Source organism: Pongo abelii, chromosome 14, assembly GCF_028885655.2.
Source record: "Pongo abelii isolate AG06213 chromosome 14, NHGRI_mPonAbe1-v2.0_pri, whole genome shotgun sequence".
Classification (NCBI taxonomy): domain Eukaryota; kingdom Metazoa; phylum Chordata; class Mammalia; order Primates; family Hominidae; genus Pongo; species Pongo abelii.
Window position 1 is genome coordinate 42,659,259 of NC_071999.2, and position 26,217 is coordinate 42,685,475.

General features: G+C 37.6%; 1 protein-coding gene across 6 annotated transcripts in view; it reads right to left on the reverse strand.

The window, feature by feature from the left end:
* The window catches only part of TRPC4 (transient receptor potential cation channel subfamily C member 4), a 239,561-nt gene that overhangs the window by 36,693 nt on the left and 176,651 nt on the right, over window positions 1–26,217 (reverse strand). For all 6 annotated transcript variants that reach the window (XM_009248583.4, XM_009248584.4, XM_054528932.2 and 3 more), the window contains one exon: window positions 867–1,006. In XM_009248583.4, coding sequence (XP_009246858.1) covers window positions 867–1,006 — 140 coding nt within the window. The remainder of the gene's footprint in view (window positions 1–866; window positions 1,007–26,217) is intronic.

The window sequence follows — 26,217 nt, forward strand, 5'->3', positions numbered from 1 at the left end:
ATTTTAAGAACTAGGCTAAATGAACAAAAGTTTATCTACATGTTAGAATTTTCTAGTTCAGATTATTAAATTGAATGCATTATTTATGTCACACCCAATTAGATATTCTGTATTTTTTTTTTTATCAAATAACTAGTCATTTTGAAACTTTTTTTTTTTAAAGAGAAAAGGAAAGGGGGAAAAGGAAAATCAGTGAAAGAGAGAATATAATCCTCTGGGTTGAAAGAAACCCAACAAAGTACAAAATAATCCCAATTGTCATGACAGAACAAAAATGTTTTATGCAAATTATGAGGTTGGGATAAGATTGATGGTGTACAAAATCTGGGGGAGTAATGAGTGTGTGAGATTTCAGGCACTGTCATGTTGAATGGGATGAGGAGAAAGAAATTATATTCTGCTCTAATTATATCAAATTGTATTAGTTTATACTGAAATAATAATTTCAATGCTTTGAAAGAGTAATATTTTGATCTGTCTATGAAATTTTATCTATTAGTTATAACTGAAGAAAATAGATTTGGGTTGCCAAAATTTAAACAGTGTTTGAAGTAGAATTTCTTTAGAAATAGAAAAGATTACAAACTAGAGCAGTTACTGTGAATAATTTTGAGACATCATTCTACTTAGTAGATGCAAGGGAATTGGGTGATAACTTCTACTTATAAAAACTTGTTTTGTGATTAAAGCTTATGCATTTATTTATGCATTTTTATCCCTATATATCTATCAATAAAACCATGAGCTGATGAATAAGACATCTGGAAAAAGCTCTAGGTAACTTTATTAATAAAATTAATATCAATTGAAAGTATATCATTAATAATCAGAACATATGCTTTACCAACAACATAAATAGTAGTTACCTTTACAAATGCAACAATTTTCAAGGAGATTGTTGCTAAATATAAGGAGTTCATTACAAAGTCCATTAGATTCCACCAATCATGGATGTAGTCCTGAAGTCCGCCATCCCACATCTGTTTAATTTCTCCCCATATGAAGCCTGCAATTATAGAAAGATTCATTATAAGTATGATTTCAATAGAATCACTAAAAAAGCAATATACAATTTAACAATTATAGATCTCAAAGCTGCAAGAGACCACATTGTTACACTAGATGCAACATCTATTTTTTATAGGTAATAACACTGAGTCCCAGCCATATTTTAAGGCTTTCAGATACTAAGCTAATTCTAGAAGATGTTGTTAGGACAGCCTCACTTTGTTTTATCCATTTGATAAATTCATGAGGATAAGTAGTTTTTGAATTATATTGTAGCTCCTTTATAACTATTTATTTCCCTTGGAAAATAACATTTTCTTAAAAGCAAATGTCTTGACATATATCTTTCTCCCGAGTCAAAATGACTCAAAGATCATGAAACTCAGTGTATCTAGCAATCATAACTGGTTTCAGACAATTAGTGGAGTATCTTGTTGTATTTCTTTAAGCAGTTAGTGCCTTCAGAGACCAGACTTTAATCTTGAGAAATGATGGTTATAGCATTCATGATAATTCATTAAAATACTTTATATGTAGCAATAGCTTTAAAGCTATATCCAGAAAAAATGTATTTTTAATTTTTAATAGGAAATGCTTTATTTTCAAGTTCTATGAAGTACTTACAAAATATTAGTGTAGGTTATTATTTTATTTCCATTATCTTATTAAAATTTTATAATTCTGTATTTAGAGCCTAATGATGAGAAAGAGAGATATCAAAATATCTAGATTCAGTAAATATTAAAAGGGTAAATATGATGTCATAACTACATTAACACAAACAGTGAGAATTCTTTAGGATAATATTCTGAAACATGAAATTTAGAGTTGAAGATCTTCCTAGGATGTAGAAAGTTGGAAAAGTATTATCCCTACAGTGACTCAAGAAAAAGTGAAATTAGCTATAAAAATCATAATTTTCCAAGCATGCATCAGAGAGATGAGAGATCAAGGAATCTAAACTTTAAAATATAAGCACGTTCCTCTAAAGCAACCATGTTGTGAGACTTAGCTCACCTGCGGCAGAGTATGCAAGGAAGAGACACTGGCACCATCCAAGAGACCTGACTGTGAGGTAGCAGGAGAGACTAGAATCCCTGGGAGCCACAGTCACAAGGAAAATTTCTACCCTCTTGTATGCTCTTCTTCATGGGCCCTATCCACAACTCAAGAGAAATATTATAGTGCAAGCCTGGGGAGAAAAGAGGCTGCTTCTGTGGGAGAGGCACAGAGTCCTAAGGAGCAAAACACTTTAGCCTTGTGGAAGAGACAGAAAGCACTCCTGGGCCTCAGGTTTACAGCAATAGCATTAGAGCAGGGGCAGGAAAAACTTTCCTGTACATAAGCTGCCATGTTTGCCATGAAAAGGAGGGCATCGATCATGGAGAAAGTTCCATCCCTAGCACTCAGATATAGGCCTGCCTAAGTCTGACCTTGGATGAGGACATCAGAGAGTTTTCCTGCCCTCTATCACGAGGCCAACAAACACCAGGGAACAATCAGCAACTGAAAATCACTGGAGGAAGGGCCTCTGAGGCATAGATGCACAGGGAAGGTCAAAAGCTGTAGGTGGAGAAGGAACACTGAGAATAATCTTTTCCACCCTAAGCTGTGGCATATGATGCACTGAAACTAACGGTAGCAACAACAAAACCCAAGCCCAACTCAACTCCTGACTTATTGCTTCAAACCTCTACACTAACACAGAAGAGAAAAGGCATGTACATTTTCAGGCATAAAGGCTGTGTACGTCTGTAGCTAGTCTTCTGCATAGGTGGAATGAATAACTTTCCAATGCACACGTACACATACGTACCCACACACACCAAACCATGATGCATCATATTCAAACTGTCAAAAACAAAAGATAAAGAAAAAAATACCTAAAGCAGCCAAGAAAAAAAAAAAGGAAAAAAGAGAGACATTTTGCTTACAAAGGAAGAAAAGTAAGACTGACAGCAACCTTCCGGGTGTAAAAATGTATACAAGGCAATGGAGTAGTAACATCTTTTTTTTTTTTTTTTTTTTAGATGGAGTCTCGCTTTGTTGCCAGGCTGGAGTGCAGTAGCGTGATCTCGGCCCACTGCAATCTCCGCCTCCTGGGTTAAAATGATTTCCCTGCCTCAGCCTCCCTAGTAGCTGGGACTACGGGCCTGCACCACCCCATCTGGCTAATTTTTTGTATTTTAGTAGAGACGGGGTGTCATCATATTGGCCAGGATGGTCTCGATCTCCTGACCTCGTGATCCGCCCGCCTCAGGCTCCCAAAGTGCTGGGATTACAGGCAGGAGCCACCGTGCCCAGCCTGAAGTAACATCTTTAAAGTGCTGAAAGAAAAAGAATAAAAGTTAACCCAGGATTCTATATGCAACACAAATAGCTCTAAGAAATACTTACTAAAGACTTTTTCTTCAAACAATCAAAATCTGAGACAATTTATTTCTGTCAGATCTACACTAAAAGACATACTAAAAGGATATTTTTAAGGCAGAAGGTTTATAATATTGGACAGAAAGTTAGATTTATTTTTAAAAATGAAGATTTATGTCCAGAAATGTGTGTGTATATATATATGTTATACATATAAAATAAAAAATATATATATTTATTTTTATTTAAAAGTTTTCTAACATATAATTGACTGCCTAAGTAAAAACTGTAGCAATATATTGTAATTTTCAACATAGGTAAAAGTAAAAGGTGTAATGACATTAGCACAGAAGATGAGAGAGGGGAATTACAAGCCTCCCGTCATAAGGTTCTTTTTTTTTTTTTTTTTTTTTTTTTTTTTTATTATTTTTTTTTATTATTATTATTATTATACTTTAGGCTCTATGGTACATGTGCACATCGTGCAGGTAAGTTACATATGTATACATGTGCCATGCTGGTGCGCTGCACCCACCAACTCGTCATCTAGCATTAGGTATATCTCCCAATGCTATCCCTCCCCCCTCCCCCCACCCCACAACAGTCCCCGAAGTGTGATGTTCCCCTTCCTGTGTCCATGTGTTCTCATTGTTCAATTCCCACCTATGAGTGAGAATATGCGGTGTTTGGTTTTTTGTTCTTGCGATAGTTTACTGAGAATGATGATTTCCAATTTCATCCATGTCCCTACAAAGGACGTGAACTCATCATTTTTTATGGCTGCATAGTATTCCATGGTGTATATGTGCCACATTTTCTTAATCCAGTCTATCATTGTTGGACATTTGGGTTGCTTCCAAGTCTTTGCTATTGTGAATAATGCGGCAATAAACATACGTGTGCATGTGTCTTTATAGCAGCATGATTTATAGTCCTTTGGGTATATACCCAGTAATGGGATGGCTGGGTCAAATGGTATTTCTAGTTCTAGATCCCTGAGGAATCGCCACACTGACTTCCACAAGGGTTGAACTAGTTTACAGTCCCACCAACAGTGTAAAAGTGTTCCTATTTCTCCACATCCTCTCCAGCACCTGTTGTTTCCTGACTTTTTAATGATTGCCATTCTAACTGGTGTGAGATGGTATCTCATTGTGGTTTTGATTTGCATTTCTCTGATGGCCAGTGATGGTGAGCATTTTTTCATGTGTTTTTTGGCTGCATAAATGTCTTCTTTTGAGAAGTGTCTGTTCATGTCCTTTGCCCACTTTTTGATGGGGTTGTTTGTTTTTTTCTTGTAAATTTGTTGGAGTTCATTGTAGATTCTGGATACTAGCCCTTTGTCAGATGAGTAGGTTGCGAAAATTTTCTCCCATTTTGTAGGTTGCCTGTTCACTCTGATGGTAGTTTCCTTTGCTGTGCAGAAGCTCTTTAGTTTAATTAGATCCCATTTGTCAATTTTGGCTTTTGTTGCCATTGCTTTTGGAGTTTTAGACATGAAGTCCTTGCCCATGCCTATGTCCTGAATGGTATTGCCTAGGTTTTCTTCTAGGGTTTTTATGGTTTTAGGTCTAACATTTAAGTCTTTAATCCATCTTGAATTAATTTTTGTATAAGGTGTAAGGAAGGGATCCAGTTTCAGCTTTCTACATATGGCTAGCCAGTTTTCCCAGCACCATTTATTAAATAGGGAATCCTTTCCCCATTGCTTGTTTTTCTCAGGTTTGTCAAAGATCAGATAGTTGTAGATATGTGGCGTTATTTCTGAGGGCTCTGTTCTGTTCCATTGATCTATATCTCTGTTTTGGTACCAGTACCATGCTGTTTTGGTTACTGTAGCCTTGTAGTATAGTTTGAAGTCAGGTAGCGTGATGCCTCCAGCTTTGTTCTTTTGGCTTAGGATTGACTTGGCGATGCGGGCTCTTTTTTGGTTCCATATGAACTTTAAAGTAGTTTTTTCCAATTCTGTGAAGAAAGTCATTGGTAACTTGATGGGGATGGCATTGAATCTGTAAATTACCTTGGGAAGGATGGCCATTTTCATGATATTGATTCTTCCTACCCATGAGCATGGAATGTTCTTCCATTTGTTTGTATCCTCTTTTATTTCCTTGAGCAGTGGTTTGTAGTTCTCCTTGAAGAGGTCCTTCACATCCCTTGTAAGTTGGATTCCTAGGTATTTTATTCTCTTTGAAGCAATTGTGAATGGGAGTTCACTCATGATTTGGCTCTCTGTTTGTCTGTTATTGATGTATAAGAATGCTTGTGATTTTTGTACATTGATTTTGTATCCTGAGACTTTGCTGAAGTTGCTTATCAGCTTAAGGAGATTTTGGGCTGAGACAATGGGGTTTTCTAGATATACTATCATGTCATCTGCAAACAGGGACAATTTGACTTCCTCTTTTGCTAATTGAATACCCTTGATTTCCTTCTCTTGCCTAATTGCCCTGGCCAGAACTTCCAACACTATGTTGAATAGAAGTGGTGAGAGAGGGCATCCCTGTCTTGTGCCACTTTTCAAAGGGAATGCTTCCAGTTTTTGCCCATTCAGTATGATATTGGCTGTGGGTTTGTCATAAATAGCTCTTATTATTTTGAGATACGTCCCATCAATACCTAATTTATTGAGAGTTTTTAGCATGAAGGGTTGTTGAATTTTGTCAAAGGCCTTTTCTGCATCTATTGAGATAATCATGTGGTTTTTGACTTTGGTTCTGTTTATATGCTGGATTACATTTATTGATTTGCGTATATTGAACCAGCCTTGCATCCCAGGGATGAAGCCCACTTGATCATGGTGGATAAGCTTTTTGATGTGCTGCTGGATTCTGTTTGCCAGTATTTTATTGAGGATTTTTGCATCAATGTTCATCAAGGATATTGGTCTAAAATTCTCTTTTTTTGTTGTGTCTCTGCCAGGCTTTGGTATCAGGATGATGCTGGCCTCATAAAATGAGTTAGGGAGGATTCCCTCTTTTTCTATTGATTGGAATAGTTTCAGAAGGAATGGTACCAGCTCCTCCTTGTACCTCTGGTAGAATTCGGCTGTGAACCCATCTGGTCCTGGACTTTTTTTGGTTGGTAAGCTATTGATTATTGCCACAATTTCAGATCCTGTTATTGGTCTATTCAGAGATTCAACTTCTTCCTGGTTTAGTCTTGGGAGGGTGTATGTGTTGAGGAATTTATCCATTTCTTCTAGATTTTCTAGTTTATTTGCGTAGAGGTGTTTGTAATATTCTCTGATGGTAGTTTGTATTTCTGTGGGATCAGTGGTGATATCCCCTTTATCATTTTTTATTGCATCTATTTGATTCTTCTCTCTTTTTTTCTTTATTAATCTTGCTAGTGGTCTATCAATTTTGTTGATCCTCTCAAAAAACCAGCTCCTGGATTCATTTATTTTTTGAAGGGTTTTTTGTGTCTCTATTTCCTTCAGTTCTGCTCTGATTTTAGTTATTTCTTGCCTTCTGCTAGCTTTTGAATGTGTTTGCTCTTGCTTTTCTAGTTCTTTTAATTGTGATGTTAGGGTGTCAATTTTGGATCTTTCCTGCTTTCTCTTGTGGGCATTTAGTGCTATAAATTTCCCTCTACACACTGCTTTGAATGCATCCCAGAGATTCTGGTATGTTGTGTCTTGGTTCTCGTTGGTTTCAAAGAACATCTTTATTTCTGCCTTCATTTCGTTATGTACCCAGTAGTCATTCAGGAGCAGGTTGTTCAGTTTCCATGTAGTTGAGCGGTTTTGAGTGAGATTCTTAATCCTGAGTTCTAGCTTGATTGCACTGTGATCTGAGAGATAGTTTGTTATAATTTCTGTTCTTTTACATTTATTGAGGAGAGCTTTACTTCCAAGTATATGGTCAATTTTGGAATAGGTGTGGTGTGGTGCTGAAAAAAATGTATATTCTGTTGATTTGGGGTGGAGAGTTCTGTAGATGTCTATTAGGTCTGCTTGGTGCAGAGCTGAGTTCAATTCCTGGGTATCCTTGTTGATTTTCTGTCTCGTTGATCTGTCTAATGTTGACAGTGGGGTGTTAAAGTCTCCCATTATTAATGTTTGGGAGTCTAAGTCTCTTTGTAGGTCACTCAGGACTTGCTTTATGAATCTGGGTGCTCCTGTATTGGGTGCATATATATTTAGGATAGTTAGCTCTTCTTGTTGAATTAATCCCTTTACCATTATGTAATGGCCTTCTTTGTCTCTTTTGATCTTTGTTGGTTTAAAGTCTGTTTTATCAGAGACGAGGATTGCCACCCCTGCCTTTTTTTGTTTTCCATTTGCTTGGTAGATCTTCCTCCATCCTTTTATTTTGAGCCTATGTGTGTCTCTGCACGTGAGATGGGTTTCCTGAATACAGCACACTGATGGGTCTTGAGTCTTTATCCAATTTGCCAGTCTGTGTCTTTTAATTGGAGCATTTAGTCCATTTACATTTAAAGTTAATATTGTTATGTGTGAATCTGATCCTGTCATTATGACGTTAGCTGGTTATTTTGCTCGTTAGTTGATGCAGTCCCTTCCTAGTCTCGATGGTCTTTACAATTCGGTATGATTTTGCAGTGGCTGGTACCGGTTGTGCCTTTCCATGTTTAGCGCTTCCTTCAGGAGCTCTTTTAGGGCAGGCCTGGTGGTGACAAAATCTCTTAGCATTTGCTTGTCTGTAAAGTATTTTATTTCTCCTTCACTTATGAAGCTTAGTTTGGCAGGATATGAAATTCTGGGTTGAAAATTCTTTTCTTTAAGAATGTTGAATATTGGCCCCCACTCTCTTCTGGCTTGTAGGGTTTCTGCCGAGAGATCCGCTGTTAGTCTGATGGGCTTCCCTTTGATGGTAACCCGACCTTTCTCTCTGGCTGCCCTTAACATTTTTTCCTTCATTTCAACTTTGGTGAATCTGACAATTATGTGTCTTGGAGTTGCTCTTCTCGAGGAGTATCTCTGTGGCGTTCTCTGTATTTCCTGAATCTGAATGTTGGCCTGCCTTGCTAGATTGGGGAAGTTCTCCTGGATAATATCCTGCAGAATGTTTTCCAACTTGTTTCCATTCTCCCCGTCACTTTCAGGTACACCAATCAGACGTAGATTTGGTCTTTTCACATAGTCCCACATTTCTTGGAGGCTTTGCTCATTTCTTTTTATTCTTTTTTCTTTAAACTTCCCTTCTCGCTTCATTTCATTCATTTCATCTTCCAGGGCTGATACCCTTTCTTCCATTTGATCGCATCGGCTCCTGAGGCTTCTGCATTCTTCACGTAGTTCTCGAGCCTTGGTTTTCAGCTCCATCAGCTCCTTTAAGCACTTCTCTGTATTGGTTATTCTAGTTATACATTCTTCTAAATTTTTTTCAAAGTTTTCAACTTCTTTGCCTTTGGTTTGAATATCCTCCCGTAGCTCGGAGTAATTTGATCGTCTGAAGCCTTCTTCTCTCAGCTCGTCAAAGTCATTCTCCGTCCAGCTTTGTTCCGTTGCTGGTGAGGAACTGCGTTCCTTTGGAGGAGGAGAGGTGCTCTGCATTTTAGAGTTTCCAGTTTTTCTGCTCTGTTTTTTCCCCATCTTTGTGGTTTTATCTACTTTTGGTCTTTGATGATGGTGATGTACAGATGGGTTTTTGGTGTGGATGTCCTTTCTGCTAGTTTTCCTTCTAACAGACAGGACCCTCAGCTGCAGGTCTGTTGGAGTACCTGGCCGGCCGTGTGAGGTGTCAGTCTGCCCCTGCTGGGGGGTGCCTCCCAGTTAGGCTGCTCGGGGGTCAGGGGTCAGGGACCCACTTGAGGAGGCAGTCAGCCCGTTCTCAGATCTCCAGCTGCGTGCTGGGAGAACCACTGCTCTCCTCAAAGCTGTCAGACAGGGACATTTAAGTCTGCAGAGGTTACTGCTGTCTTTTTGTTTGTCTGTGCCCTGCCCCCAGAGGTGGAGCCTACAGAGGCAGGCAGGCCTCCTTGAGCTGTGGTGGGCTCCACCCAGTTCAAGCTTCCAGGCTGCTTTGTTTACCTAAGCGAGCCTGGGCAATGGCGGGCGCCCCTCCCCCAGCCTCGCTGCCGACTTGCTGTTTGGTCTCTGACTGCTGTGCTAGCAATCAGCGAGACTCCGTGGGCGTAGGACCCTCTGAGCCAGGTGCGGGCTATACTCTCCTGGGGCACCGTTTCTTAAGCCCGTCGGAAAAGCACAGTATTCGGGTGGGAGTGGCCCGATTTTCCAGGTGCCGTCTGTCACCCCTGGAAAGGGAACTCCCTGACCCCTTGCGCTTCCCGAGTGAGGCAATGCCTCGCCCCTGCTTCGGCTGGCGCACGGTGCGCTCACCCACTGACCTGCGCCCACTGTCTGGCACTCCCTAGTGAGATGAACACGGTACCTCAGATGGAAATGCAGAAATCACCCGTCTTCTGCGTCGCTCGCGGTGGGAGCTGTAGACCGGAGCTGTTCCTATTCGGCCATCTTGGCGCAAATAATTTTTCCCATAAGGTTCTTATACTACACATAAAGCAGAATAATATTTTTGAAGTTAGAATGTAATAAATTAATATTTTATATTGTAAATACTATGGCATCCTTTTAAATATTTTAAAATACATGAGTAGAGAGCAATACATGTAAATAATTAGTGTTATACAAATATTTAATCCAATAACAGGCATAAAAGGAAAAACGCAACGAAGAACAGATAGCAATGGGAGTAGATTTCCAGTTTACCCATATCATAATTATACTCAATGAAATGTCTGATCTAAACACACTAATGAAAATACAGAGATGATCATATACGAAAAAAGTACAGGCACAACTCTATTGCAATTCATCCATAGAAGTAAAGGAAAAATAAAGATATAACATAAGACAATAATTAAAAGAAAGCTCCCGTGGCTACATTAATATAAAAGTAGACGTAGTTCAGAAGAGGCAACATTACTAGGTATATAGAGGGATATAACATAAAGATAAAAAGGTGAATTTGCTGAGAAGATATAAAAATTCTATGTGTGCTTGCAGTTAACAAAAGAACCCTATAATACAAGATGCCATAACTATTAAAACTGAAATAAGATACGAAGAAAAGTAGAATTATAATTGGAGGTTTCAGCATTCCTCTCTCTGTAACGAACAGAACCAGTAGACAGAAATTTAGTAATGATATAGAAGACCTGAACAACACTATCAACAACGTGAGAACAGCAGAATACACATTTCTTTCTTGTGCACATGGAACATTCACCAAGATAGACCGTACTGTGGACCATAAAACAAACCTCAGCACATTTATATATGTTGAAATCATATTAAGTAAGTTCTATGACTACAACACAAATAAACAACCAATCAATAATTAAATGTACCTAGAAAATCCCCAAATATTTTTCAACTAAACAACACAATTCTATTATCTTTTGGCTCAAATAGGAATACATGATAAGAGTTAAAAATATTTTGAAATGATTGAAAATGAAGATACAACCAAAAACTCTTTGTGAGGCATCTAGAGCAGTGCTTAGAGGAAATATATAGTTCTGAATGCTTTATCAAAGAAGAATGAGGTGTTCAACTCAGTGATTTCACCTTCAATTAAGACACTATAAAAAGAAGAGCAAGTTTAAACCAAAGCATGCAGAAAGAAGAAACTAACAAAGGTAATAAAAATCAATAAAATCTGAAACATAAAATGAAAGATAAATCAATGAAAACAAAATCTAGTTTTCTTGTGGTCAATAAAACTGATAAAACACTAGTCAGAATGATTGACAAAAAAAGATGATATAAATAATCAATATCAGAAATTAAAGAAGGAACATCAATATAGATCTTATAGATATTATAAGAATAATAAGCAACTAGAATGAATAACTGGATGCTCATACATTTCACAACTTAAATGAGCTTTTTTCCCTGAGACATAAACTTCAAAACTCACTCAAGAGGACATAAAGCAATCTGAATAGTCCTCTACTTATTAAAGGATATGAACTTGTAGTTAATATCCTTCCAACAACAAAAAAATTCAGGTCCAGATGATTTCATGGTGCATTCAGCCAAACATTTCAAGAAAAAATAATACCAGTGCTAATCAAACTCTTACAAAGGTACAACAGTAAGAAACATTTAAGAGGCAAGTATTACACTGATAAACAATCAGACAAAACTCTTTAAAACTACACAATAGCCCTTATAAATATGCACAAAAATCCTCAATAAATAGTAGTGAATAAAAGTTAGCAATATATATAAATAATAATAAATCATGACTAAGTAATGTTTTTCCAGGTAATGAAAGGTTGTTTCAATATTTAAAAATCAATCAGCATAATTTATCCCATCAACAGATTTTTGAAAAAATTTGATCATTTCAATAGATGCAGTATAAGCATTTGACAAAATTTAACATGCATTCGTGATGAAAACTTTCAGTTAAGTATGAATAAAAGGGAAATTTATTAATTTGATAAAGGGCATTTATAAAAATTTGTAACTACTTTTCTGTAAAGGGCGAGAGAACAAATAATTTAGGCTTTGCAATAAATGGGCATGAATGTGTTCCAATGAAACTATTAAAAAAACTGGCAAACAATCTGATATCAGGGCCGTAGTTTGCTGCCTCCTGTGGTGGTTAGTACATGAGTGTATGCGTTTTAACATTTTATTATCTCTGCACTCAGCTCCAAAAAGTTAGTGTTATAACTTAATTTGAATGTAGCCAAAATTACAAAATTGATATCGAGGAATGAATACAGCGATAGAAAAAATAATTAAAAATATTATTGTAATACATTGATTACAGGCAATATATGAGTAACTATATATTTCTTTTACATTTTCTGTATGTTTGAAATTTTTCATAATAAAATGTTGAACGAAATAAAAGCATAGTAGACATGATGTTCTATCATTAATTAGTGAAAATAAACAATGACTAAAATTATCGATAAAGTTTTGTTTTTATATTTTGTTATATTCAAATTTATAACTCATGTGAGAGCTGATTTCAGATAAATTAATTATAGTGTATTTTTAAAGTTGGCTGTAGACAATTGCTTTATTCTAAATTTGGCATTTATATCCTAGTTTCCCCTTTTAGTCATCTTTCATAAATAAATCTCTCATCAGAGGTCAGATAGAATTGGGACATAATTGGGAAAATGATATTTACTGCCTCTGTATTGGAGAAAGGAGTATATCAGAACTGAGTAAGATATGATGCCTGCACTGCATTTTAGAGCTGGTGGGAAACTTAGGATTTAAAATATCCAGTGCGAAAAAATGCTTGGCACACATTTTTTTCCACACCTATAGTGCTTTCTCCTACTAACCTGGCCACAGACTCAGAATTCAATAGACAGCCACAGCCTGCATGAGAAAACTAAGGCCCAAAGAGGCAGTGTAAACAATAATGCGATGCCACCAGTTAATGAAGAAAGCACGACTGGATCAGAATCTCCTGAATGTAGTGCACTTGTACAACATTTTCTTATTCTTGAGAGTTTACAAGGCACAGAGGTATGTGCTTCAGAGGACAGAATGAGGACTTTGGGAAGGAGGTATAAAGAAGAAGCTATGAGCTCAGTACAATGTTGCTTATTTGTTTTGTCTTGCTTGACACTGCCAATTCCCAGATATTAGATATGTGCATGCAATCATTGATTTAACAAACGCATTTCAAGTTAATTTTTCACCAGAAGGCATAGTGATAAGAGCTAGTCTACATTAGGTAATCAAGCGGCCAGGCTCAACTCAACCAGCAATCAGCTTTAGAATCTTAGCTTAGCCTCTCTAGGTTTCCGTTCACTTCAAAAAACAGAGGTTTGGATTACATGGCTTTTACAAAGTATGATTTTATCCTAACTGCATAAATTGTCAATGATTGCTTCTTCCTATTAGGATTGTGACAATTTTACTAAAAGTAGTCATCACAATCGCTGCCATGAGAGATGAAAAACTGTCCTGTACAAGACGGCACAGACTTGCTCTGGTCTGCCCCACAAAGCAGAAATTGGATCTTTGATAAGAAAAGTATAGAAAGACAGCTTCTTTTTTTTTTTTTTTTTTTTTTAAGATTATTTGGCAATTTATTTGGCAAGTACCTCCAACCAGGTTCCTCCCATGAAATATGGGAATTGTGGAAGTTACAATTCAAGATGAGATTAGGGTGGGAACACAGCCAAACCATATCATTCCGCCCTGGCCCCTCCCAAATCTCATGTCCTCACATTTCAAAACCAATCATGCCTTCCCAACAGTTCCCCAAAGTCTTAACTCATTTCAACATTAACTCAAAAGTCCACAGTCCAAAGTCTCATCCAGACAAGGAGAGTCCCTTCTGCCTATGAGCTTGTAAAATCAAAAGCAAGTTAGTTACTTCCTAGATACAATGGGGTACAGGCATTGGATAAATACAGCATTCTAAATGGGAGAAATTAGCTTGTAAATCAAAAGCAAGTTAGTTACTTGTAAAATCAAAAGCAAGTTATGAGCTTGTAAAATCAAAAGCAAGTTAGTTACTTCCTAGATACAATGGGGTACAGGCATTGGATAAATACAGCATTCTAAATGGGAGAAATTAGCCAGAACAAAGGGGCTGCAGGCCCCATGCAAGTCCAGAATCCAGTGGGGCAGTCAAATGTTAAACCTCCAAAATGATCTCCTTGACTCCATGTCTCACATCCAGTTCATGCTGAATGCAAGAGGTGGGCTCCCATGGGCTTGAGCAGCTCCACCCCTGTGGCTTTGCAGGGTTACAGCCTCCTTCCCAGCTGCTTTCACGAGCTGGTGTTGAGTTTCTGTGGCTTTTCCAGGTGCCTGGTGCAAGCTGTCAGTGGATCTACCATTTTGGGGTCTGGAGGATGGTAGCCCTCTTCTCACAGCTCTACTAGGTGGTGCCCCAGTAGGGACTCTATGTGGAGGCTCCCACCCCACTTTTTCCTTCTGCACTGCCCTAGCAAAGTTTCTCCATGAGGACACCATCCCTATAGCAAACTTCTGCCTGGGTATCTAGACGTTTTCATACGTCATCGGAAATCTAGGCAGAGGTTCCCAAACCTCAATTCTTGACGTCTGTGCACTCACAGGCTCAACACCACATGGAGGCTGCCAAGGCTTGGGGCCATAGCTGGAGCAGCTGGGATGCAAGGCACCAAGTCCCTAGGCTGCACACAGCATGGGCACCCTGGGTCCAGCCCACAAAACCACTTTTTCCTCCTAGATCTCTGGGTCTGTGATGGGTTGGGCTGCCACAAATGTCTCTGACATGCCCCAGAGACATTTTCCCCATTGTCTTGGTGACTAACATTTGGCTCCTCTTTTCTTTTCTTTTTTTTTTTTAATTTATTATTATTATGCAGCCAAAAACCACATGAAAAAATGCTCACCATCACTGGCCATCAGAGAAATGCAAATCAAAACCACAATGAGATACCGTCTCACACCAGTTAGAATGGCAATCATTAAAAAGTCAGGAAACAACAGGTGCTGGAGAGGATGTGGAGAAACAGGAACACTTTTACACTGTTGGTGGGACTGTAAACTAGTTCAACCCTTGTGGAAGTCAGTGTGGCGATTCCTCAGGGATCTTGAACTAGAAATTCCATTTGACCCAGCCATCCCATTACTGGGTATATACCCAAAGGACTATAAATCATGCTGCTATAAAGACACATGCACACGTATGTTTATTGCGGCACTATTCACAATAGCAAGGACTTGGAACCAACCCAAATGTCCAACAATGATAGACTGGATTAAGAAAATGTGGCACATATACACCATGGAATACTATGCAGCCATAAAAAATGATGAGTTCATGTCCTTTGTAGGGACATGGATGAAATTGGAAATCATCATTCTCAGTAAACTATCGCAAGAACAAAAAACCAAACACCGCATATTCTCACTCATAGGTGGGAATTGAACAACGAGAACACATGGACACAGGAAGGGGATCATCACACTCTGGGGACTGTTGTGGGGTGGGGGGAGGGGGGAGGGATGGCATTGGGAGATATACCTAATGCTAGACGACGAGTTAGTGGGTGCAGTGCACCAGCATGGCACATGTATACATATGTAACTAACCTGCACATTGCGCACATGTACCCTAAAACCGAAAGACAGCTTCTTGCCAAATGTAAGGAAGAATATTCTGGCAATTAGAGTTGCCCTAAAACTGGAATGGATTACCCTGTGACATAGAGATTCCAATCCAGAGGCTGTCTTTAAGCCAGAGAAATTCTAGCAGTGAGTGGAGACTGATCTACGTAATCACTAAAGTTCATTCCAACTTAATGAATTTGTAATTCGGTTGCTTTCAGATTTGTATGTATCATGAAATAAAATATATTTTAAAGTATTTGCTAACCAGAGCATTTATATTTCATTATGTCTGACAGATAAACTTCATTATCTTTATACCTGTTTCTACTAAACTGGAAAGTCAAATGTGATTATTAACAGTCATCGAAATAGCGAAATTCAAATATTCTGTGAGTATTTACATAGAGGAAGAAAGGCTTTGGGAAGGAGGTATAAAGAAGAAGTTATGAGCTCAGTACAAGTCAACATTTTATTTCGACTTCCTTCATAGCTGAGCAGACTCTGTTCTCATCTGATGGGTTAAAGGAGATGAAACTTCAACTGTAAGTTTAGACTAGATGACCTCTAAGCAAAACTCACAATGCTGATATATTACAATTCCTTTGGAGATCAAGGAGGAAACATTAAATCTGATTTTCTTGACCACCCAAAATCTTACTTCACTTCTGACCTTTGAAAGGCACAATTGTGTGGGAAACACAGAGATCCTGATAAAACTGGAAACTCATGCCATCATTTTGTTTAAACTTGAGCTATAGATAAGATTGCCAATCAATGTCTGTTGGGTAATGTGGTAATGTGTTGGTATCTTTTTTTTTTTTTTAAGTTCCAGACTGAATGTCACTTTTTATAGTTCTAGTCACCACATACCTGTCAGATGGCTGTGGATTTATGTTTGTTATAAGCATGGTACTGAAATGGCCAGTTTCATTTATTCTGGCAACATTTACTGAATTTTTGAAGAAACAAGCCTTTAGAAAAACCAGAGGGTGCTATTAACTAAATAAAAAATGAATTCAGCTAGTAAATTATCCATGGTAACTAAAAAGCCTGAAGAGAACAAAGATTAAGAGAGCTTCTGTCACAAAATGTTTATCCTGTTCCTACAATGGGAACATTTCAAAATTGCTCTTTGCTGTTTATAAACAGAGGACATGATTTCTCAGAGTCGTGATGGAGGCCTAATTACAGGCATTGATGTCAAGACTGTGGGGACCAACAAAGGAAAGATCACAGTGCAAATGAGTCAGAGAACTTCCTTTTAAAAATATTTGTAGATGCCTGGAAGATTTTACTATTTTTTTTCTACCTTTCCCATAACAGTTTTCACTCAGGGCTATTTGAATGTTCTATTATGTCCTGTGAAGCTGGCTGTGAGAATGTGATGGGGTAGGCAATGCTCAGATGCCACATTTAACAGCACCAATTACATGTGACAAATGTGTAACTCCGCAAACAGATCTCCTGTCATTCCCTTTCTTACTGTCAGTACTACCAATAGTAAACAACCCCAAACAAAAAGCAAGTCATCTTTTCACCTATGGCAACCTCCAGAGGTCTATTATTTAAGCCCCAAAGCTGTCGGGGACCTGACCTTGGAAGTCTCTTCACAGAACACTGAGCTTTATGTTGTGGTATCAAGTCAATGAAGATAAAGGAACACAAAAAATTCCTCCCTGCTGGAGTTTTGTATTGTTTTGTTTTTTGATTTTCAAATCAGGGAATATAAAAGTAGTCTCTCATCAAAAATCTGCTTCCGTTCAAAGATAAATTTAAAGGAAGTCTTTTATTCAGTAGAAACCCACTTGTTCTGGACCTCTAAGAGGCACTCAGTTAAGGGGCAGCTCCTGTTCTCAACAGTATACTTAAAACTCAAACAAAGATGAGGACAAGGACCCAAAGTATCCATGTTCTGAAAAGAGTTTACAGAAAATTGTAAAATTGTAGCCAAACTTTTCCTTCCAGGGCCTACTAGGAGGCATCAGGACCCTATCTGTTCCCAACCACCTAGCCCTCTACTTCCATAATCTATAACAGAGGTAGACCTGGGAAGACAGATGGTGAGAGAGCCATGAGGTCAGGGAGTGCAAGGTTTCTGTTTTGTTTTTGTCATTGTTGTTATTTTTTAGAGACAGAGTCTCACCCTGTTTCCCAGGCTGCAGTGTAGTGGTGCATTATATCTCACTGCATCCTCAAACTCCTGAGCTCACGCAATGCTCCCACCTCAGCCTCCTGGGTAGGGGAGCAAGGACTAGAGGAAAATGTTACCATGCCCAGCTCTCTCTCTCTCTCTCTTTTTTTTGGTAGAAAAGAAATCTCACTATGTTGGCCAGGATGGTTTTGAACTCCCGGCATCAAGCAATCTCCCCACCTTGGCCTTCCAAGGAGGGAGCTTGGATTACAGGCGTCAGCAGCCCAGCCAGGACAGTGCAGTTTTTGTGATAAAAGGGAATACCAGAAGGAGAGGTAAGGGTGTTTCCTCACCAATACTACTGCCTCCCTAAGTCAAGTCTAAGGGAGACTCCAAGAAAATCCCTCATAAATTCTGGGAGTTTCTACAAGGAAGAGTTACTAACTCACCCCTGCTGGGGCATCTGTTTGGGCAGTTGGCTTGCTCATCTCCCCCTGGGTTCAGCTCACCACAGAAAATGGAAAACAGTGAGGTCTGGCAATAGGGTAGCCCATGGCAGTCTGGCCTTCTGTCTTTTAAGGTGGTAAGGTTCTGTGATGCTGTTGTGAGGTAAGTGCATATTAGAAGAAAAGGCTGGGTTTGAGCCTTCTTGCCAGGACTCAAGAGGGATTTGTTAGGGTTCCAGGACCCCATTAGGGATTGACTGCTGGTTACAGGAGTGGAGGGACTGGAAGACCCCTGGCAGAGTTGAATCTCTGACTCAGAGAACTATGCAGTGTGGAGGCACAACAGGGCTCTCAAAGAGCAGCCGTGTACCCCTCAGGAGAGTCAGCATCACACAGGTGGCTCAGTAATAGCCAGAGAGGCAGGACAACCAACCAAGAAAGAGCTCTGACCAGGGTGCCAGATAAGTCAGGACATTTAGCTTCTCCCATCCCCCCATCTTCCCTAAAGCAACAGGAGTGAGGAAGCATGAAGAGCCTATGTTCCACCTTGAATTCCAGTGTTGGAGTTAAAGGATGTGTAAGGATGGACAATTCCAGATCCTTCAAGCCATGGGTCAGGCCTTTATTGGGAAGAGAAGATCTTTAAGCTTATAAAATTTGAGTTTTAAACTGAACATAGCCTACTTTTAAATAACTTGAAATTTCAGAAAATTTATGATAACTGATAGTGATATCATTCGGGAACAAGGAAAGGATATTTGATATAAGGTGGCCAAGGAGAGTGATAGAAAGAAGTAAAACCATTTCATGTCTAGATTCAAATATGTTGAAGATCCTTAATAAAACCATTATATGATTATGAAATTTGACTTCCAGAATTCTCAGTCTTTAATGTTTAAAATACTTTTGGAATTTCTAAATCAGCCAACCATAATCTGAATTTGTCATAAGAATCTACAGTAATTATAATTTTAGTCAGCAGACTATACTTCAAAAAACACTGACATAAAGAGACAGTGAATGTTAAATATTCTTAGTTGGAAGACATCTAAAAATGCTTAAACCACTATGGGTTTTGACACCATTATTTTAACATTTTGAGAAAAAAAACTAGGAATATATAATTAAGGAAGTACACATTTTTAAGTTTACCAAGAAAGGATGCCATGTTAGTTTCAGAGTAAGAGTGAAGTGTAGAACTTTAGAATTCCAGATCATCTGATAGCTTATCACCTAAAAATAGTTACTTAAAAATCAAGTGAGACATTTTATCAGTGTAGGAGCATTCTTTTTATAGGATTCTAATTTAATTTAAAATTTTCCATGAAAACTAAGAAGTAGAATGCTTATGTAGATAGGAAGACAAGGAATAAATATTTCTCCAATTCCTTGTTCATCACCTTTTCAATAAGCAGCAGAAGTTGCCTAATATATAGTTTCGAATAAGTGAATATTAATATTTTCACTATGAAAATTACCACCTTCCACTTAATACAAACTTCTGAATATTTTAAAAATAAATATGCACAAAGAAATACATTTATTTCTTTCAATTTTCCTGAGTACCCCTTACACACACACACACACACACACACACACACACACAGAGAAATTTAAAAAATAATAATGTCCTTGAAGAAAATAAATTTAACTTTAGAACATAGCAACTAATACATGGAAAGCAAAAAAGGAAACATCTCTAGGTCATATCAAAGGACTTATTCTTTCTTTCTTGGAGTGGATTGCTTCTTTTAGTGCTAGAAAGTCACACGTAATATGTTTTAGATTAGAAACAAGGCAGTGATAATACTGGTGGTAATGTGAGGGTGGTGGTAGTAATAAGTTTGATGTGTAGGTAAACATAATATTCAATAGTAAATCATATCAAATGTGCATCTTAAAGAGCATTGCACCTTTAATGAAGCAGAAACGTGGTCCATTAAAATTTCACCTGTGTAAAAATCTAAGCCGGCCAATAGAAGCGAAGAAGTCTTAAGTATGGACACATGTTCTGAGCTGTTTTTGCCTTTTCAAATTCTACCTCTCACACTTTTGGGTGAGTGTCTCAGAAAGGATAAAGAATCTAGATCTAGACTTACATTGACTGGAATTTGAATCTAGTATCACTTGCTAGCTCCTTGATCCCTTGATCCCTGCAAGGAATCTAAATTCTCTAAGCCTGTTTCCTTTCTGTGAAATGAGACATTAACATCATTTATTATGATTAAATGGAACAGAGTTACTGTGAAGTTCGAACAAAAGAATGCATTGAAATTACTCAGCACAGTGCCTAATTTTTTCAGTTTCTACTATTATTACTACCGTTACTACTAGTACTACTATTGTTACTCTGTGCTAATGAAGACTAATTCAAGAATCCCATTTTTTTTTTTTTAAACTTTGACTCTTTCTTTTTTGGTATCTACTCCTCTTTTCCCATCTTTTCCCCTCTTCCCTTGAACCATCTAAACTATGTTTTCAAACATTCTCTGAAGGCCTGTAAATTTCAATTTTTGTGTATCAAATTTATATTGCACTGCCATGGCCTAAAAATAGTTCATTTCTCTCCAATAAAGAAATCATGTGTTCAGCATTAATAGGAGCACACACAATAACTGAAATCTTCATTAATATCTCATTGTTTGAGATATTACTGCATTAGTCTTTGTAATTCCATGAAGATGATGTTAAAATATTTTTTTCCCACAGATAAATAGTAAAATGAGGGTCATATGTCACACTGTACTGACTATCATGATTTCCTCAAAAATTAAAATATCCATTTTAAATTAATAAATGGGTAGTCTGCAGCTTGTGTTTGAGGGTCTGTGTGTGTCTGAAGCTAGTTTGCTAAGATTATTTGAGCACCACGCCAAGGGAGGAACTGGGGAAAGTAATAGGAATATTTCTTATAATTGTGGGAATATCGTTTGGAGCTGCTTGGGGGAATGGGAAATTCAGCGGTGAGGCTGAAAATATGAAGCCATATGATCTTAATGACTTTAGACAAAAGATGAAGAAATGGTCACAAGAGAGGAAGAATTATATATATATACACACACAAGTATATATACACACATATGTGTATGTGTATATGTGTATATATGTATACATACATATATATGTTTGTGTATATATATGTCTATATGTACCTATATACACATAACTGATTAAACATATACGTGTAAAAACCATAACTGGTTATACATATACGTGTGTGTGTATATATACACACACACATATATATACACACACATATAGTATTATTTGACTCTGAATATTTATCTAGATGAAAATGTGATCAACTTTTCATTCTACATCTTCCACTTGGTAGGCCTTGTTGAAATGTTCAGACTTGTTAATATCAACCTTTTAAAACATAAAAATGTAAGATAAATTATGGAAATGAGAAACCAATCTTGTTTAAAAATTTGCTAAATAAAGTGTTATAGGCAAGTTGTATAATCTGGCTATTATGAGCAATTCTTACTTTATGCCTAGGAATTCAATAGAAGCTATTTTTAACAGAGCTTAGACCTCCTCCTATGTTACATCTTTTCCTCAGTTCACCTTTCTCATCATGCTCAGTCATGCATAGATTTGCATACTGTTTAATTGTGGCATAATCCCGGGCGTGCTCACAATGTCATGTCACTTCAGCAGCCATTTTGTTTTCTCATAGGAACAAAATATTTCCTGCTGTATTCACATGATAGCCTTCATTAAAGTTCTCTTTCTTTTCTTTTTTTCTTTGAGATGGAGTCTTGCTCTGTCGCCTAGGCTGGAGTGCAGTGGCACAATCTCTGCTCACTGCAATCTCCGCCTCCTGGGTTCAAGCAATTCTCCTGTCTCAGCCTCCCTAGTAGCTGGGACTACATGTGCCTGCCACCATGCCTGGCTGATTTTTGTATTTTTAGTAGAGACAGGGTTTCAGTATGTTGGCCAGTCTGGTCTCGAACCCCTGACCTCGTGATCCACCTGCCTCGGCCTCCCAAAGTGCTGGGATTACAGGTGTGAGCCACCACACCCTGCCCAAAGTTCTACTTCTTTCATGAAAAGTGTTATCCATTTTATAATTTATTTTACTAAGCTAATTACATAAGTCTACATCTGAAAATTTTACACATATCCATACTTTTTTATGCAAAGGGATAAGTTATAACAAAATTTGTGTGTTACAATCAGAGTTAGAATGAATTCTGAGGGAAAATTCAAACTGGGTTTCAGGAAGGCCTGACAACTAGCATTCAAAAGTTTGTTTTTCCCATATCTTACTACATATTATCTTCAGAAACAAATGACCTATCTTTGAGATAAAACTCTTGCCATAATTTTGATGAATTCTCATAATGCACATTACACATATAACATGCTCTAGTTTTCATGTAATTTTTTAATAAAAATAAATTTATCATATTCTATTCATCGCATATTCCCAGTATAAAATAATAAAAATCAAACCCTGAATAAGTTAAGAGCCTCAGAGTCATGGAGAACGTAGAAGTACCCAAGTCTCTGATCTTCTAGCCTTGAGCTCTTTCTAATCCATTATTCAGTCTTTCCAGTGAAACTTTTTCTCCAGACACCCGAAAAGTATAGCTCTGTTATCAGGCCCATAGGAATGCTTGATCAAACAACTGTTTTACTTTTTACTCTAGTTTAAGTGGGTAATTTGACAACCTGAGAAGGATATTGGTGTCCATCTGTCTGGAATTTACTCATCTATTGAGAGTTCTAACAGAATTATCCATGATTAGTTTTCTCCATTAGTTAGAACTGTATCACAATGACCAGCATCATAAGTTTGGTCCCTGTAAAGCTTTTTGGCTTTCTTTCTTATATAATAAAGTTCATCCTGACAGCAAATATGTGCAAGAAGATCTCCTGAGGCTGTTTGACGGCAGAAAGGAAAGGTCGATAACCTTCAAATACAAGCAAGTCTGAAGTAAAAATAATTCTAAAAGCTTTGTTGGGCGGTGAGTTCCAACTTATCGCTGACACCATGGCAGAGGGATAGAAGAGCCATTATGAACTGCTTTCTAAAGATATAAAACACAATAGATTTAAATAGTCAACAATGTTGAACTTCAACAAGAAAGATACTGAAATAACAGAAACCTTATTCTGCCATTGTACTGAAACACAAGATAACTGGTTCTATGAGGCTGAATACAGTTCTTATTGCTGAAACACTGCAAGATATATAAAATAACGGAAATTCCCAAGCAAAACCATACTTCTTAAGAAGAAAAAGAAATTGGTTTGAAAGGTTAGGCTTTAAAGTTAGAGAACTTTCCTACCTAGATAAACATGGACATTTATGATATAAATATATAAAACAAATAAGTCAAAAGTGTTTTGTTAGGATAAACAAATGAGAGGTATAAAGTGATCATTTCTCATACATCAACATATTATGAATGTGAGGAAGATCTTTTGAAAATGGAAGAAAAGTGAATTTAGTACAAATAAAAAAGTATTACTTTATACAACAAGTAGCTCACAGAGGTGACATGGTTTGAAAATCTAAGTCAGTTCAAGAAGACTTGAGAAAAAACCATAAACAGAGTTCCAATCTACCACTGAGACAATTAACATGATGAGGGGACACACTTATAAGCCACATCATTTCTGTAAGTCATTCAATCTTGATGTTATAAATCTAGAACCTTGCAAACAATGAACTATAAAATGTTCTGCTAAGGGACTCATGGCCACTTACTTTATCAGACAGCAGGACAGGACAAGAGAATAGAGGATTCATTAATATAGTCATCAAATCAGACTGTGCTTTTTTATATATGTCACACTTCTGGTTAAAGATTAAAGCATTCCTACTCTGATGTCTTTAGCCTGGCTCTCCCCCTCAACACTATACCTCCTCTGAAAGGATCAATTTTCTCTGCCTTAATAATGGTAGCTTAGCAGACAGGATGATAGGATTCACGGGGACTTTAGATGTCATTCATTCTAAATCTTTCATTTTGTAGATGAAGACACTGAAAATCCTGAGAGCTTGTGACCACCCATAATTTAATAGTCTCCTAGTGGTAGAACCTGGGCATGGATTTAAGTCCAGTGCCTTTTGCAGAACAGCCCAACAATATAGCACACACCCCTTATAATCATGGATCTAGCAAGGCACTGAGAACTCAGTCTTGGATATGAGGCATCACAATTCACCAGACTTGGAGAACAATATAACGGTTTGACAGATCTCTTTGATACATAAACATTTTTCCTCATGCCCCATTATTTAAGCAAGATGGTCATTTTCATGCATTTTTTAATTCTAGGAAATCTCTTTTCATCCTAAAATTCTCAGAAATATTAACTCCCTACATTCAGGAAATCTTGAGACAATGTTGCCTATAGCAGATACTTTTCTAAGCTGGAATTATAATACTCACAAATAAATCTATACCTCATGTAATCATTTAGCTATGGTTGGGTCTAGTTTCTTCCAGCCAACTTCCATGAAATATTCTGGTAGAAGCTTGGTGTGTAGCAGGCAGCCAATGACTCTTTTCATTGGACAAGTAATTAGAAGTTTGGACCTCCTATTTTTTAAATATTATTTACCATTTTATGACATTATATCACAAATCTATTTGTTTATTACCCATTTATCCCAGTAAAATTTAAGCTTCATTAGCAGAAGTGCTCTTTGTTGCCTTACTTTTGTATCACTATCATCCTGCACTGTGCATTCTGCCTGGAAAGTATTTGACACATTTTCATTGATGGTATCAAGGAAAGATTAGGACTACTCTATCTGCTTACATTTTATTGTATCTATACTATTTTTCAAAATGAAATGTTCTACATTTTATTCGGGAAACTAGAATTTTTAGACATTCAATATAAGTTAGCCATTATGGAAAATGTAACATCCTAAACTCTTCTGTAAGAATTGTTCCAAAGACATTTTCTAAGAAGAAAATTTCTTTAAAACCATTCTTAATGAGATATATTTAATTTAAATGAAACAGGCAGGGTTATTTTGTCTTTAATACCAACTGCAATGTGAAAATTATTTTATTCCAAAGGACACTTCGGACACTTATAGATTATGTGAGCCTTTAAAATTTTTCTTCTTTTCTTTCACTTTTTGAGACAGAGTCTCACTTTGTCACCCAGGCTGGAGTGCAGTGGTGCAATCTCGGTTCACCGCAACCTCTGCCTCCCAGGCTCAAACTATTCTCCTGCCTCAGCATCCCAGGTAGCTGGGATTACAGGCTGTGGCCACCATGCCCAGCTAATTTTCACATTTTTAGTAGAGACGGGTGATACTCGAACTCCTGATCTCAAGCGATCCGCCGGCTTTGGCTTCCTAAAGTGTTGGGATTACAGGCATGAGCCACTGTCTCCTGCCCGGCCTGACCCTTTTTTCTAATTTAAACAAGATCACATTTTATGCACTTTAGATTAATGAGAACTTACTCTATTTTAAAGTTCACCTGAGGATTTTGTTTAGTTATATATGTAAAACATCAAATCTTGTCCCTATTAACGTTTCTTATTGGCAATACTTAAAGTATGGTTTTTATAATTTTTAAAACTGAAAAACATGTCTATCTCAAATAGGCTGTCTTTTTTTTTTTCTGCCTTGATATCATTTTAGTCTCTTCAGCAGTTTTGAGAGTTAACCCAAACTGATATTCTGAGATTTTGAATCACGAAATTTGTCACATATTTTCTAATAGCCAAATGATGAGATGGATATGATAGCAGAGAGGTTTAAAATGATGAGCTAAATTGAGAAAATGTGATTTCTCAGCAAACCATAGTATGATAGAGAAAAGGATAATTAAAATGCAAATTTTAACCATGGCTATAATAACAATGAGAAAGGAAAACAAGGTTTTCACTAGCTACTTTTTTTTCTTTCTTTTTTTTTTTTGAGATGGAGTCTCGCTCTGTCGCCCAGGCTGGACTGCAGTGGCGCGATCTGGGATCACTGCAAGCTCCGCCTCCCGGGTTCACGCCATTCTCCTGCCTCAGCCTCCCGAGTAGCTGGGACTACAGGTGCCCGCCAGCACCCCCGGCTAATTTCTTTTTGTATTTTTAGTAGAGACGTGGTTTCACCGTGTTAGCTAGGATGGCTACGATCTCCTGACCTCGTGATCCGCCCGCCTCGGCCTCCCAAAGTGCTGGGATTACAGGCATGAGCCACCGCGCCT